At 45.8% G+C, this 15,228-nt stretch overlaps 1 protein-coding gene across 1 annotated transcript in view; it reads left to right on the forward strand.

Annotated features, from left to right (window-relative positions):
- Nucleotides 1–2,782: 2,782 nt before the first annotated feature.
- The window catches only part of TTLL9 (tubulin tyrosine ligase like 9), a 121,479-nt gene continuing 109,033 nt past the window's right edge, over nucleotides 2,783–15,228 (forward strand). Inside the window, exon 1 of the mRNA XM_063959114.1 lies at nucleotides 2,783–2,909. Coding sequence (XP_063815184.1) covers nucleotides 2,862–2,909 — 48 coding nt within the window. The 5' untranslated portion in view covers nucleotides 2,783–2,861. The remainder of the gene's footprint in view (nucleotides 2,910–15,228) is intronic.

Raw genomic sequence — 15,228 nt, forward strand, 5'->3', positions numbered from 1 at the left:
GTGAGGGCCCCAGAGATCAGATTTTGTTTATGGAGGAAAATTGTGACTATCTGAAATGTGAGGTTACCCAGTTGGGTATAGGGGAATTATTAAGTCCCCAGGTGCAGTTATTGGACTTACTGAATTATACTGTTGCACATGCTGTTACCCCAACCCAGCGGCTGTCTACAAAGGGGACTTTGATTAATGTATTTGGATGGGACACCCGGGGGAAATACAAGAACTATGGACTGCTGATCACGTTTCCACCAGACCCTGGTAAGACTGTATTGAGTTATGTACTGTGGGCCACACACCCACCAGACCGGGGAAAGAAATTCCCACACAAGCCTCATGACAATTACCACAGACTTTGGACCTGGGACGCTGGTGGGCTCCATACAAACTGTAAAGTGCTATTCCCAAAAACCACCAGACCCACATGAGAAACCAGCCAGTCATTGTTATGATGGGGCACAGACTGTCTGATGTAGAAGAGCATCACTGCGCTCAGCAAGCTTAAGCTACTTAGGACACAGGGCGAGAAAGTAGGGGAAGGTAATGTGACGACATGTGATGACACAGCTGGTGCGTCGTGTCGCTCAGTGGTAAAAGACACGTGGTTACTTTCCTAGCCCTGGTCCTACACATGGACTTCACCAATTGCCAATATGTTATTAGTTATATGTTAGGCAATATTGTATTATATTGTATGATATTATTGTTACAAGGGTACAGTTATGTTTTCAATGTATATATATGAATGTATTGGTTATTCTGCTATAGTTTGTAAAATAATGTTTCCCCATGTGACGATCAGATAACCTATGTATTTGCTCTGTCTGGGAAGATACAGCCAGTCTCAGATGTCAGGCCATACACCCCCCTCCTTCTTCCCCACACAATGGATTCCAGGCCACGCAATCAGATTAAGTAAGGTTACTTTAGTTAACATCTATTGTGGCCTAGGGCACATGCCTGGGCATGTGAAACTGTTCTGGGGGTGTCGCCTTATTGTAGAAAAGACAAAGGTTTGATAATAGCAAACAGGGGACGTGAGAGAGACCTGGAAGAGAAGGAGAGAGTGTGGCAGGAGACTGACTAAGAAGTAATGTTCTGTCAGGAGCTCCAGGAGGGAATTGTCGTGTAGAATTGGATCACAGAAGTGTGCTGAACTGTGTTATAACTAGTGATGAGCGGATTCGGTTTTACTCGGTTTTACTCGGTTCTCAAAACCGAATCTTATTGGCTCACTGATGTCACGTGTTTTGGATAGCCAATAAGATTCGGTTTTGAGAACCGAGTAAAACCGAGTAAAACCGAATCCGCTCATCACTAGTTATAACCTATTCTGTTAATAAACCAATGTTGGTTTTTCATCTACCACCGTGACTGAGTGATTTTGAACCCAATATCCTCACAGACCCATTACTCCTCCAGTGCAAAGAAATCAGGCTGATCGGGGCTGGAGCTGATGTCACACACCGCCCTGAATGCCTGCGTTTTTCCGGACACTCCCTGAAAACGACCAGTTACCACCCACAAACGTCCTTTATCTGTCAATCACCTTGTAAACAGCCCTTCGATCAAAATTTTTGCACTATCCTGTCGCTGTTTGGCGACGCGCCTGCGCATTGTGGTGCATACGCATGCACAGTAGTTCCCTAATCGCCCGCTGTGCAACAACACACAGCAGCGATCAGATCTGAATTGGGCCCTATATCTCTGTTGCAGTGCTAATCGGAGTGTCCTCAGAACAGTACTGCACTTCCGGTGTTGGTGGCCCCGCCCCTGCTGTGCGATATCATGATGTCATGTGCTCAGGGGGCGCACTGCTGCGATATCCACGCACAGCTGCTGTGCATGCAACTCTGAATTTGACGTTATTATTATTAGCTTTTATTTATATGGCGCCATGTCTTAATTTTGCCCCCCACCTTACTCCTTTCCAATAAAATTAAGTGCCTAAACCCCACAAAGTAAGGTTTAAGTGAAGGTCAAATGAGAATATTATCATAACTCCCAACATGACCCTCTCCAGGAGGGACAAAATGCTCTGCTCTTGTACTTTTCTCTTAATTTATGAATGCCAGCACCTGTTTTGAATGGATTAGAAAGACGTTTCAGCACAAGTGATGGCAATCATAAATTAAGGGGGAAGTCCAGAAGTATAGTATTCTGTCCCTCCTGGAGAGGGTCATGTTGGGAGTTATGAATTATCACAGGGATGGGGAACATTCGGCCCTCCAGCTGTTGTTAAACTACACATCCCAGCATGACCTGCAACAGTTTTAGCATGGCCAAATAGCAAAACTGCAGCAAGGCATGCTGGTATGTGTAGTACTACAATAGCTGGAGGGCCAAAGGTCCCCCACCCCTGGATTATTAGGTCACCAAGAGGAGTACAGCTGCAGAAAGAGATGTTACAAAACAGCATTTGGTGAGCTTTTGCACATCAATGAGTCTGTCGTTCATGCCATAACCATTGTGAAAACAATAGCTATAAGTATTTTTTTAGTGTGTATATATATATATATATATATATATATATATATACACACACACATATATATATATATATATATATATATATATATATATATATATTCTCTAATGTTAGCAGCCACATCACGAGCTTCGATTTGAATCCTCAATTTGGCAGAGGGCGTGCTACTGAATTTTACGAATACTACAGTAAAAGCTAAAGGAGACGACTGTTGCCCACCAAAACAATGTAGGTGCATTCCCCATACTAGCGACGGATTTGTGAGGAGACGGCATTCCCTTTGCGTAACGTAGCGTGCATTAGTATGCACAGCGGCGGCATCTGTTGTCACGGTAACCGCTAGGCAAAAAATATAAACATGGTTGTGCTTCAATGAATGTTAAGCATTAATAAGGCCACCGGAGGGAGAATGTCAAGGGGGAAGGTCAGTAAGTACTCATACTCACTGTATACTGTACGTGTATAGAATAGTAATAATAACTGCGCTGGTACAAAGTGGAATGTCTGACTGTGGCTGGCCGCTATGCTTCAGGAGTCAGTATCTCTACCACCATGATGAGTATGTCATGCTATAATCGGCAGAGACTATTAGTATGTAACATAACTGTGCAGGTAGCATTAGTATGTATCATACCTTTCCTATACTGTGCAGGTAGTATTAGCATGTAACATACCTTTCCTATACTGTGCAGGTAGCATTCGTATGTAACATACCTTTCCTATGCTGTGCAGGTAGCATTAGTATGTAACATACCTTTCCTACTCTGTGCAGGTAGCATTAGTTTGTAACACACCTTTCCTATACTGTGCAGGTAGCATTAGTATGTAACATACCTTTCCTCTACTGTGCAGGTAGTATTAGTATGTAACACACCTTGCCTATACTGTGCAGGTAGCATTAGTATGTATCATACCTTTCCAATACTGTGTAGGTAGTATTAGTATGTATCATACCTTTCCTTTACTGTGCAGGTAATATTAGTATGTAACATACCTTTCCTATACTGTGCAGGTAGCATTAGTATGTAACATACCTTTCCTATGCTGCGTAGGTAGCATTAGTATGTAACATACCTTTCCTACACTGCGCAGGTAGCATTAGTATGTATCATACCTTTCCTATACTGTGCAGGTAATATTAGTATATATCATACCTTTCCTATACTGTGCAGGTAGTATTAGTATGTAACACACCTTTCCTATACTGTGCAGGTAGCATTAGCATGTATGATACCTTTCCAATACTGTGTAGGTAGTATTAGTATGTATCATACCTTTCTCTGAAGTCCTAAGTGGATGCTGGGGACTCCGTCAGGACCATGGGGATTAGCGGCTCCGCCGGAGACAGGGCACAAAAGTAAAAGCTTTAGGACTAGGTGGTGTGCACTGGCTCCTCCCCCTATGACCCTCCTCCAAGCCTCAGTTAGGTTTTTGTGCCCGGCCGAGAAGGGTGCAATCTAGGTAGCTCTCCTGAGCTGTTTAGAATAAAAGTATAGACTTAGGTTTTTTTATTTTCAGTGAGTCCTGCTGGCAACAGGCTCACTGCATCGAGGGACTAAGGGGAGAAGAAGCGAACTCACCTGCGTGCAGAGTGGATTGGGCTTCTTGGCTACTGGACATTAGCTCCAGAGGGACGATCACAGGCCCAGCCATGGATGGGTCCCGGAGCCGCGCCGCCGGCCCCCTTACAGAGCCAGAAGAGTGAAGAGGTCCAGAAATCGGCGGCAGAAGGCATCTTGTCTTCAAGAAAGGTAGCGCACAGCACTGCAGCTGTGCGCCATTGCTCTCAGCACACTTCACACTCCGGTCACTGAGGGTGCAGGGCGCTGGGGGGGGGCGCCCTGAGACGCAATGAAAACACTATTTATGGTAAAAAATACATCACATATAGCTCCTGGGCTATATGGATGTATTTAACCCCTGCCATTTTACCTCATAAAAAGTGTGAGAAAGGCCGCCGTGAAGGGGGCGGAGCCTATCTCCTCAGCACACAAGCGCCATTTTCCCTCACAGCTCCGCTGGAAGGACGTCTCCCTGACTCTCCCCTGCAGTCCTGCACTACAGAAACAGGGTAAAAAAGAGAGGGGGGGGGCACTAATTTGGCATATAAAAACATATATAGCAGCTATAAGGGAGAAACACTTATTTATAAGGTTGTCTCTATACATATATAGCGCTCTGGTGTGTGCTGGCAAACTCTCCCTCTGTCTCCCCAAAGGGCTAGTGGGGTCCTGTCCTCTATCAGAGCATTCCCTGTGTGTGTGCTGTGTGTCGGTACGCGTGTGTCGACATGTATGAGGAGGAAAATGGTGTGGAGGCGGAGCAATTGCCTGTATTAGTGATGTCACCCCCTAGGGAGTCGACACCTGACTGGATGGTCTTATTTAAGGAATTACGTGATAGTGTCAGCACTTTACAAAAAACTGTTGACGACATGAGACAGCCGGCAAGTCAGTTAGTGCCTGTCCAGGCGTCTCAAACACCGTCAGGGGCTCTAAAGCGCCCATTACCTCAGTCGGTCGACACAGACACAGACACGGACACTGACTCCAGTGTCGACGGTGAAGAAACAAACGTATTTTCCAGTAGGGCCACACGTTACATGATCACGGCAATGAAGGAGGCTTTGCATATTTCTGATACTACAAGTACCACAAAAAAGGGTATTATGTGGGGTGTGAAAAAACTACCCGTAGTTTTTCCTGAATCAGAAGAATTAAATGAAGTGTGTGATGATGCGTGGGTCTCCCCTGATAAAAAATTGCTGATATCTAAGAAATTATTGGCATTATACCCTTTCCCGCCAGAAGTTAGGGCGCGTTGGGAAACACCCCCTAGGGTGGATAAGGCACTCACACGCTTATCAAAACAAGTGGCGTTACCGTCTCCTGATACGGCCGCCCTCAAGGAGCCAGTTGATAGGAAGCTGGAAAATGTCCTAAAAAGTATATACACACATACTGGTGTTATACTGCGACCAACGATTGCCTCAGCCTGGATGTGCAGCGCTGGGGTGGCGTGGTCGGAGTCCCTGACTGAAAATATTGATACCCTTGACAGGGACAGTATTTTATTGACTATAGAGCGTTTAAAAGATGCGTTTCTATATATGCGTGATGCACAGAGGGATATTTGCACCCTGGCATCAAGAGTAAGTGCGATGTCCATTTCTGCCAGAAGATGTTTATGGACACGACAGTGGTCAGGTGATGCGGATTCCAAACGGCACATGGAAGTATTGCCGTATAAAGGGGAGGAGTTATTTGGGGTCGGTCTTTCGGACCTGGTGGCCACGGCAACAGCTGGAAAATCCACCTTTTTACCCCAACTCACCTCTCAGCAGAAAAAGACACCGTCTTTTCAGCCTCAGTCCTTTCGTCCCCATAAGGGCAAGCGGGCAAAAGGCCAGTCATATCTGCCCCGGGGTAGAGGAAAGGGAAAAAGACTGCAGCAGACAGCCTCTTCCCAGGAACAGAAGCCCTCCACCGCTTCTGCCAAGTCCTCAGCATGACGCTGGGGCCTTACAAGCGGACTCAGGTGCGGTGGGGGGTCGTCTCAAGAGTTTCAGCGCGCAGTGGGCTCACTCGCAAGTGGACCCCTGGATCCTACAGGTAGTATCCCAGGGGTACAGATTGGAATTCGAGACGTCTCCCCCTCGCAGGTTCCTGAAGTCTGCTTTACCAACGTCTCCCTCCGACAGGGAGGCAGTATTGGAAGCAATTCACAAGCTGTATTCCCAGCAGGTGATAATCAAAGTACCCCTCCTACAACAGGGAAAGGGGTATTATTCCACACTATTTGTGGTACCAAAGCCAGACGGCTCGGTGAGACCTATTCTAAATCTGAAATCTTTGAACACTTACATACAAAGGTTCAAATTCAAGATGGAGTCACTCAGAGCAGTGATAGCGAACCTGGAAGAAGGGGACTATATGGTGTCCCTGGACATCAAGGATGCTTACCTTCATGTCCCAATTTGCCCTTCTCACCAAGGGTACCTCAGGTTCGTAGTACAGAACTGTCATTATCAGTTTCAGACGCTGCCGTTTGGATTGTCCACGGCACCCCGGGTCTTTACCAAGGTAATGGCCGAAATGATGATTCTTCTTCGAAGAAAAGGCGTCTTAATTATCCCTTACTTGGACGATCTCCTGATAAGGGCAAAGTCCAGGGAACAGTTGGAGGTCGGAGTAACACTATCTCGGGTACTGCTACAACAGCACGGGTGGATTCTAAATATTCCAAAATCGCAGCTGATCCCGACGACACGTCTGCTGTTCCTAGGGATGATTCTGGACACAGTCCAGAAAAAGGTGTTTCTCCCGGTGGAGAAAGCCAGGGAGTTATCCGAGCTAGTCAGGAACCTCCTAAAACCAGGAAAAGTGTCAGTGCATCATTGCACAAGGGTCCTGGGAAAAATGGTGGCTTCTTACGAAGCGATTCCATTCGGCAGATTTCACGCAAGAACTTTTCAGTGGGATCTGCTGGACAAATGGTCCGGATCGCATCTTCAGATGCATCAGCGGATAACCCTGTCTCCGAGGACAAGGGTGTCTCTTCTGTGGTGGCTGCAGAGTGCTCATCTACTAGAGGGCCGCAGATTCGGCATTCAGGATTGGATCCTGGTGACCACGGATGCCAGCCTGAGAGGCTCGGGAGCAGTCACACAGGGAAGAAATTTCCAGGGAACGTGGTCAAGTCTAGAGACTTCTCTCCACATAAATATACTGGAGCTAAGGGCAATTTACAATGCTCTATGCCTAGCAAGACCTCTGCTTCAAGGTCAGCCGGTGCTGATCCAGTCGGACAACATCACGGCAGTCGCCCACGTAAACAGACAGGGCGGCACAAGAAGCAGGAGGGCAATGGCAGAAGCGGCAAGGATTCTTCGCTGGGCGGAAAATCATGTGATAGCACTGTCAGCAGTGTTCATTCCGGGAGTGGACAACTGGGAAGCAGACTTCCTCAGCAGGCACGACCTCCACCCGGGAGAGTGGGGACTTCACACGGAAGTCTTCCACATGATTGTGAACCATTGGGAAAAACCAAAGGTGGACATGATGGCGTCCCGCCTCAACAAAAAACTGGACAGGTATTGCGCCAGGTCAAGGGACCCTCAGGCAATAGCTGTGGACGCTCTGGTAACACCGTGGGTGTACCAGTCAGAGTCAGTGTATGTGTTCCCTCCTCTGCCTCTCATACCCAAGGTACTGAGAATTATAAGACGGAGAGGAGTAAGAACTATACTCGTGGCTCCGGATTGGCCAAGGAGGACTTGGTACCCGGAACTTCAAGAGATGCTCACAGAGGACCCATGGCCTCTGCCGTTAAGAAGGGACTTGCTTCAGCAAGGACCCTGTCTGTTCCAAGACTTACCGCGGCTGCGTTTGACGGCATGGCGGTTGAACGCCGGATCCTAAGGGAAAAAGGCATTCCGGAAGAGGTCATACCTACCCTGGTCAAAGCCAGGAAGGAGGTGACCGCACAACATTATCACCGCATTTGGCGAAAATATGTTGCGTGGTGTGAGGCCAGGAAGGCCCCCACGGAGGAATTTCAACTCGGTCGATTCCTGCATTTCCTGCAAACAGGAGTGTCTATGGGCCTCAAATTGGGGTCCATTAAGGTTCAAATTTCGGCCCTGTCGATTTTCTTCCAGAAAGAATTGGCTTCAGTTCCTGAAGTCCAGACATTCGTCAAGGGAGTACTGCATATACAACCCCCTTTTGTGCCTCCAGTGGCACCGTGGGATCTCAACGTAGTTCTGGGATTCCTCAAATCACATTGGTTTGAACCGCTCAAATCTGTGGATTTGAAATATCTCACATGGAAAGTGACCATGCTGTTGGCCCTGGCCTCGGCCAGGCGAGTGTCAGAATTGGCGGCTTTGTCTCACAAAAGCCCATATCTGATTTTCCATTCGGACAGGGCAGAACTGCGGACTCGTCCCCAGTTTCTCCCTAAGGTGGTGTCAGCGTTTCACCTGAACCAACCTATTGTGGTGCCTGCGGCTACTAGGGACTTGGAGGACTCCAAGTTACTAGACGTTGTCAGGGCCCTAAAAATATATATTTCCAGGACGGCTGGAGTCAGGAAAACTGACTCGCTGTTTATCCTGTATGCACCCAACAAGCTGGGTGCTCCTGCTTCTAAGCAGACGATTGCTCGTTGGATTTGTAGTACAATTCAGCTTGCACATTCTGTGGCAGGCCTGCCACAGCCAAAATCTGTAAATGCCCATTCCACAAGGAAGGTGGGCTCATCTTGGGCGGCTGCCCGAGGGGTCTCGGCTTTACAACTTTGCCGAGCTGCTACTTGGTCAGGGGCAAACACGTTTGCAAAATTCTACAAATTTGATACCCTGGGTGAGGAGGACCTGGAGTTCTCTCATTCGGTGCTGCAGAGTCATCCGCACTCTCCCGCCCGTTTGGGAGCTTTGGTATAATCCCCATGGTCCTGACGGAGTCCCCAGCATCCACTTAGGACGTCAGAGAAAATAAGAATTTACTTACCGATAATTCTATTTCTCGTAGTCCGTAGTGGATGCTGGGCGCCCATCCCAAGTGCGGATTGTCTGCAATACTTGTACATAGTTATTGTTACAAAAATCGGGTTATTATTGTTGTGAGCCATCTTTTCAGAGGCTCCTCTGTTATCATGCTGTTAACTGGGTTCAGATCACAAGTTGTACAGTGTGATTGGTGTGGCTGGTATGAGTCTTACCCGGGATTCAAAATCTTTCCTTATTGTGTACGCTCGTCCGGGCACAGTATCCTAACTGAGGCTTGGAGGAGGGTCATAGGGGGAGGAGCCAGTGCACACCACCTAGTCCTAAAGCTTTTACTTTTGTGCCCTGTCTCCTGCGGAGCCGCTAATCCCCATGGTCCTGACGGAGTCCCCAGCATCCACTACGGACTACGAGAAATAGAATTATCGGTAAGTAAATTCTTATTTTCCTATACTGTGCAGATAATATTAGTATGTATCATACCTTTCCTATACTGCACAGGTAGCATTAGTATGTATCATACCTTTCCAATACTGTGTAGGTAGTATTAGTATGTATCATACCTTTCCTATACTGTGCAGGTAATATTAGTATGTATCATACCTTTCCTATACTGTGCAGGTAGCATTAGTATGTATCATACCTTTCCAATACTGTGTAGGTAGTATTAGTATGTATTATACCTTTCCTATACTGTGCAGGTAGCATTAGTATGTAACATACCTTTCCTACTCTGTGCAGGTAGCATTAGTATGTAACACACCTTTCCTATACTGTGCAGGTAGTATTAGTATGTATCATACCTTTCCAATACTGTGCAGGTAGTATTAGTATGTAACACACCTTTCCTATACTGTGCAGGTAGTATTAGTATGTATCATACCTTTCCAATACTGTGCAGGTAGCATTAGTATGTAACATACCTTTCCTACTCTGTGCAGGTAGCATTAGTATGTAACACACCTTTCCTATACTGTGCAGGTAGCATTAGTATGTAACATACCTTTCCTACTCTGTGCAGGTAGCATTAGTATGTAACATACCTTTCCTCTACTGTGCAGGTAGTATTAGTATGTAACATAACTTTCCTCTACTGTGCAGGTAGTATTAGTATGTAACACACCTTTCCTATACTGTGCAGGTAGCATTAGTATGTATCATACCTTTCCAATACTGTGTAGGTAGTATTAGTATGTATCATACCTTTCCTATACTGTGCAGGTAGCATTAGTATGTAACATACCTTTCCTACACTGCGCAGGTAGCATTAGTATGTATCATACCTTTCCTATACTGTGCAGGTAATATTAGTATGTATCATACCTTTCCTATACTGTGCAGGTAGTATTAGTATGTAACACACCTTTCCTATACTGTGCAGGAAGCATTAGTATGTAACATACCTTTCCTACTCTGTGCAGGTAGCATTAGTATGTAACATACCTTTCCTCTACTGTGCAGGTAGTATTAGTATGTAACACACCTTTCCTATACTGTGCAGGTAGTATTAGTATGTATCATACCTTTCCTATACTGTGCAGGTAATATTAGTATGTATCATACCTTTCCTATACTGTGCAGGTAGTATTAGTATGTAACACACCTTTCCTATACTGTGCAGGTAGCATTAGTATGTATGATACTTTTCCAATACTGTGTAGGTAGTATTAGTATGTATCATACCTTTCCTATACTGTGCAGGTAATATTAGTATGTATCATACCTTTCCTATACTGTGCAGGTAGTATTAGTATGTAACACACATTGCCTATACTGTGCAGGTAGCATTAGTATGTATCATACCTTTCCAATACTGTGTAGGTAGTATTAGTATGTATCATACCTTTCCTATACTGTGCAGGTAATATTAGTATGTAACATACCTTTCCTATACTGTGCAGGTAGCATTAGTATGTAACATACCTTTCCTATACTGCGTAGGTAGCATTAGTATGTAACATACCTTTCCTACACTGCGCAGGTAGCATTAGTATGTATCATACCTTTCCTATACTGTGCAGGTAATATTAGTATATATCATACCTTTCCTATACTGTGCAGGTAGTATTAGTATGTAACACACCTTTCCTATACTGTGCAGGTAGCATTAGTATGTATGATACCTTTCCAATACTGTGTAGGTAGTATTAGTATGTATCATACCTTTCCTATACTGTGCAGGTAATATTAGTATGTATCATACCTTTCCTATACTGCACAGGTAGCATTAGTATGTATCATACCTTTCCAATACTGTGTAGGTAGTATTAGTATGTATCATACCTTTCCTATACTGTGCAGGTAATATTAGTATGTATCATACCTTTCCTATACTGTGCAGGTAGCATTAGTATGTATCATACCTTTCCTATACTGTGTAGGTAGCATTAGTATGTATGATACCTCTCCAATACTGTGTAGGTAGTATTAGTATGTATCATACCTTTCCTATACTGTGCAGGTAATATTAGTATGTATCATACCTATCCTATACTGTGCAGGTAGTATTAGTATGTAACACACCTTGCCTATACTGTGCAGGTAGCATTAGTATGTATCATACCTTTCCAATACTGTGTAGGTAGTATTAGTATGTATCATACCTTTCCTTTACTGTGCAGGTAATATTAGTATGTAACATACCTTTCCTATACTGTGCAGGTAGCATTAGTATGTAACATACCTTTCCTATACTGCGTAGGTAGCATTAGTATGTTACATACTTTTCCTACACTGCGCAGGTAGCATTAGTATGTATCATACCTTTCCTATACTGTGCAGGTAATATTAGTATATATCATACCTTTCCTATACTGTGCAGGTAGTATTAGTATGTAACACACCTTTCCTATACTGTGCAGGTAGCATTAGCATGTATCATACCTTTCCAATACTGTGTAGGTAGTATTAGTATGTATCATACCTTTCCTATACTGTGCAGATGATATTAGTATGTATCATACCTTTCCTATACTGCACAGGTAGCATTAGTATGTATCATACCCTTCCAATACTGTGTAGGTAGTATTAGTATGTATCATACCTTTCCTATACTGTGCAGGTAATATTAGTATGTATCATACCTTTCCTATACTGTGCAGGTAGCATTAGTATGTATCATACCTTTCCAATACTGTGTAGGTAGTATTAGTATGTATTATACCTTTCCTATACTGTGCAGGTAGCATTAGTATGTAACATACCTTTCCTACTCTGTGCAGGTAGCATTAGTATGTATCATACCTTTCCAATACTGTGCAGGTAATAATAGTATGTATCATACCTTTCCTATACTGTGCAGGTAGCATTAGTATGTAACATGCCTTTCCTACTCTGTGCAGGTAGCATTAGTATGTAACATACCTTTCCTCTACTGTGCAGGACAGGTAGTATTAGTATGTAACATAACTTTCCTCTACTGTGCAGGTAGTATTAGTATGTAACACACCTTTCCTATACTGTGCAGGTAGCATTAGTATGTATCATACCTTTCTAATACTGTGTAGGTAGTATTAGTATGTATCATACCTTTCCTATACTGTGCAGGTAATATTAGTATGTATCATACCTTTCCTATACTGTGCAGGTAGCATTAGTATGTAACATACCTTTCCTACTCTGTGCAGGTAGCATTAGTATGTAACATACATTTCCTCTACTGTGCAGGTAGTATTAGTATGTAACACACCTTTCTCTGACGTCCTAGTGGATGCTGGGAACTCCGTAAGGACCATGGGGAATAGCGGCTCCGCAGGAGACTGGGCACAAAAGTAAAAGCTTTAGGACTACCTGGTGTGCACTGGCTCCTCCCCCTATGACCCTCCTCCAAGCCTCAGTTAGATTTTTGTGCCCGAACGAGAAGGGTGCATACTAGGTGGCTCTCCTGAGCTGCTTAGAGTAAAAGTTTAAATTAGGTTTTTTATTTTCAGTGAGTCCTGCTGGCAACAGGCTCACTGCACCGAGGGACTAAGGGGAGAAGAAGCGAACTCACCTGCGTGCAGAGTGGATTGGGCTTCTTAGGCTACTGGACATTAGCTCCAGAGGGACGATCACAGGCCCAGCCATGGATGGGTCCCAGAGCCGCGCCGCCGGCCCCCTTACAGAGCCAGAAGACAGAAGAGGTCCGGGAAATCGGCGGCAGAAGACGTCCTGTCTTCAATAAGGTAGCGCACAGCACCGCAGCTGTGCGCCATTGCTCTCAGCACACTTCGCACTCCGGTCACTGAGGGTGCAGGGCGCTGGGGGGGGGGGGGCGCCCTGAGACGCAATAAAAACACCTTAGATGGCTAAAAATACATCACATATAGCTCCTGGGCTATATGGATGCATTTAACCCCTGCCAGTTTTTCCTTAAAAAAGCGGGAGAAAGGCCGCCGAGAAGTGGGCGGAGCCTATCTCCTCAGCACACAAGCGCCATTTTCCCTCACAGCTCCGTTGGAGGGAAGCTCCCTGGCTCTCCCCTGCAGTCCTGCACTACAGAAACAGGGTAAAACAAGAGAGGGGGGGCACTAATTTGGCAGATTAATAAAAACAGCAGCTATATAAGGGAAAAACACTTATATAAGGTTATCCCTGTATATATATAGCGCTCTGGTGTGTGCTGGCAAACTCTCCCTCTGTCTCCCCAAAGGGCTAGTGGGGTCCTGTCCTCTATCAGAGCATTCCCTGTGTGTGTGCTGTGTGTCGGTACGTTGTGTCGACATGTATGAGGAGGAAAATGGTATGGAGGCGGAGCAATTGCCTGTAATAGTGATGTCACCCCCTAGGGAGTCGACACCTGACTGGATGGTCTTATGGAAGGAATTACGTGATAGCGTCAGCACTTTACAAAAGACTGTTGACGACATGAGACAGCCAGAAAAACAGTTAATACCTGTCCAGGCGTCTCAAACACCGTCAGGGGCTCTAAAGCGCCCGTTACCTCAGATGGTCGACACAGACCCAGACACGGACACTGACTCCAGTGTCGACGGTGAGGAAACAAACGTATTTCTCTGACGTCCTAGTGGATGCTGGGAACTCCGTAAGGACCATGGGGAATAGCGGCTCCGCAGGAGACAGGGCACATCTAAAGAAAGCTTTAGGATCACCTGGTGTGCACTGGCTCCTCCCCCTATGACCCTCCTCCAAGCCTCAGTTAGATTTTCTGTGCCCGACGAGAAGGGTGCACACTAGGGGCTCTCCTGAGCTCTTTGTGAAAGTTTTAGTTTAGGTTTATTATTTTCAGTGAGACCTGCTGGCAACAGGCTCACTGCATCGAGGGACTAAGGGGAGAAGAAGCGAACTCACCTGCGTGCAGAGTGGATTGGGCTTCTTAGGCTACTGGACATTAGCTCCAGAGGGACGATCACAGGTTCAGCCTGGATGGGTCACCGGAGCCGCGCCGCCGGCCCCCTTACAGAGCCAGAAGAGCGAAGAGGTCCGGAAAAATCGGCGGCAGAAGACTTTCCTGTCTTCAGATAAAGGTAGGCGCACAGCACCGCAGCTGTGCGCCATTGCTCTCAGCACACTTCACACTCCGGTCACTGAGGGTGCAGGGCGCTGGGGGGGCAGCGCCCTGAGACGCAATAAATCGATAGAAAACCTTTTATGGCTAAAATAAATGCATCACATATAACTCCTGGGCTATATGGATGCATTTAACCCCTGCCAAAACATACAAGAAAACGGATGATAAGGACGCCGAGAAAGGGGCGGAGCCTATCTCCTCAGCACACTGGTGCCATTTTCCCTCACAGCTCAGTTGGAGGGAAGCTCCCTGGCTCTCCCCTGCAGTCACTACACTACAGAAAGGGGTTAAAAAAGAGAGGGGGGCACAAATTAGGCACAGTATAAACAATACAGCAGCTATAAAGGGAAAAACACTTATATAAGGTTATCCCTGTATATATATAGCGCTCTGGTGTGTGCTGGCAAACTCTCCCTCTGTCTCCCCAAAGGGCTAGTGGGGTCCTGTCCTCTATCAGAGCATTCCCTGTGTGTGTGCTGTGTGTCGGTACGTTTGTGTCGACATGTATGAGGAGAAAAATGATGAGGAGACGGAGTAGAGTGTCTGTAATAGTGTTGTCACCCCCTGGGGGGTCGACACCTGAGTGGATGTACTGTTGAAATTGCGTGACAGTGTCAGCTTTGTATAAAAGACAGTGGTTGACATGAGACAGCCGGCTACTCAGCTTGTGCAGGTCCAGACGTCTCATACAGGGGCTCTAAAGCGCCCGTTACCTCAGATACAGAT

This window comes from Pseudophryne corroboree, chromosome 3, assembly GCF_028390025.1.
Source record: "Pseudophryne corroboree isolate aPseCor3 chromosome 3, aPseCor3.hap2, whole genome shotgun sequence".
NCBI lineage: Eukaryota > Metazoa > Chordata > Amphibia > Anura > Myobatrachidae > Pseudophryne > Pseudophryne corroboree.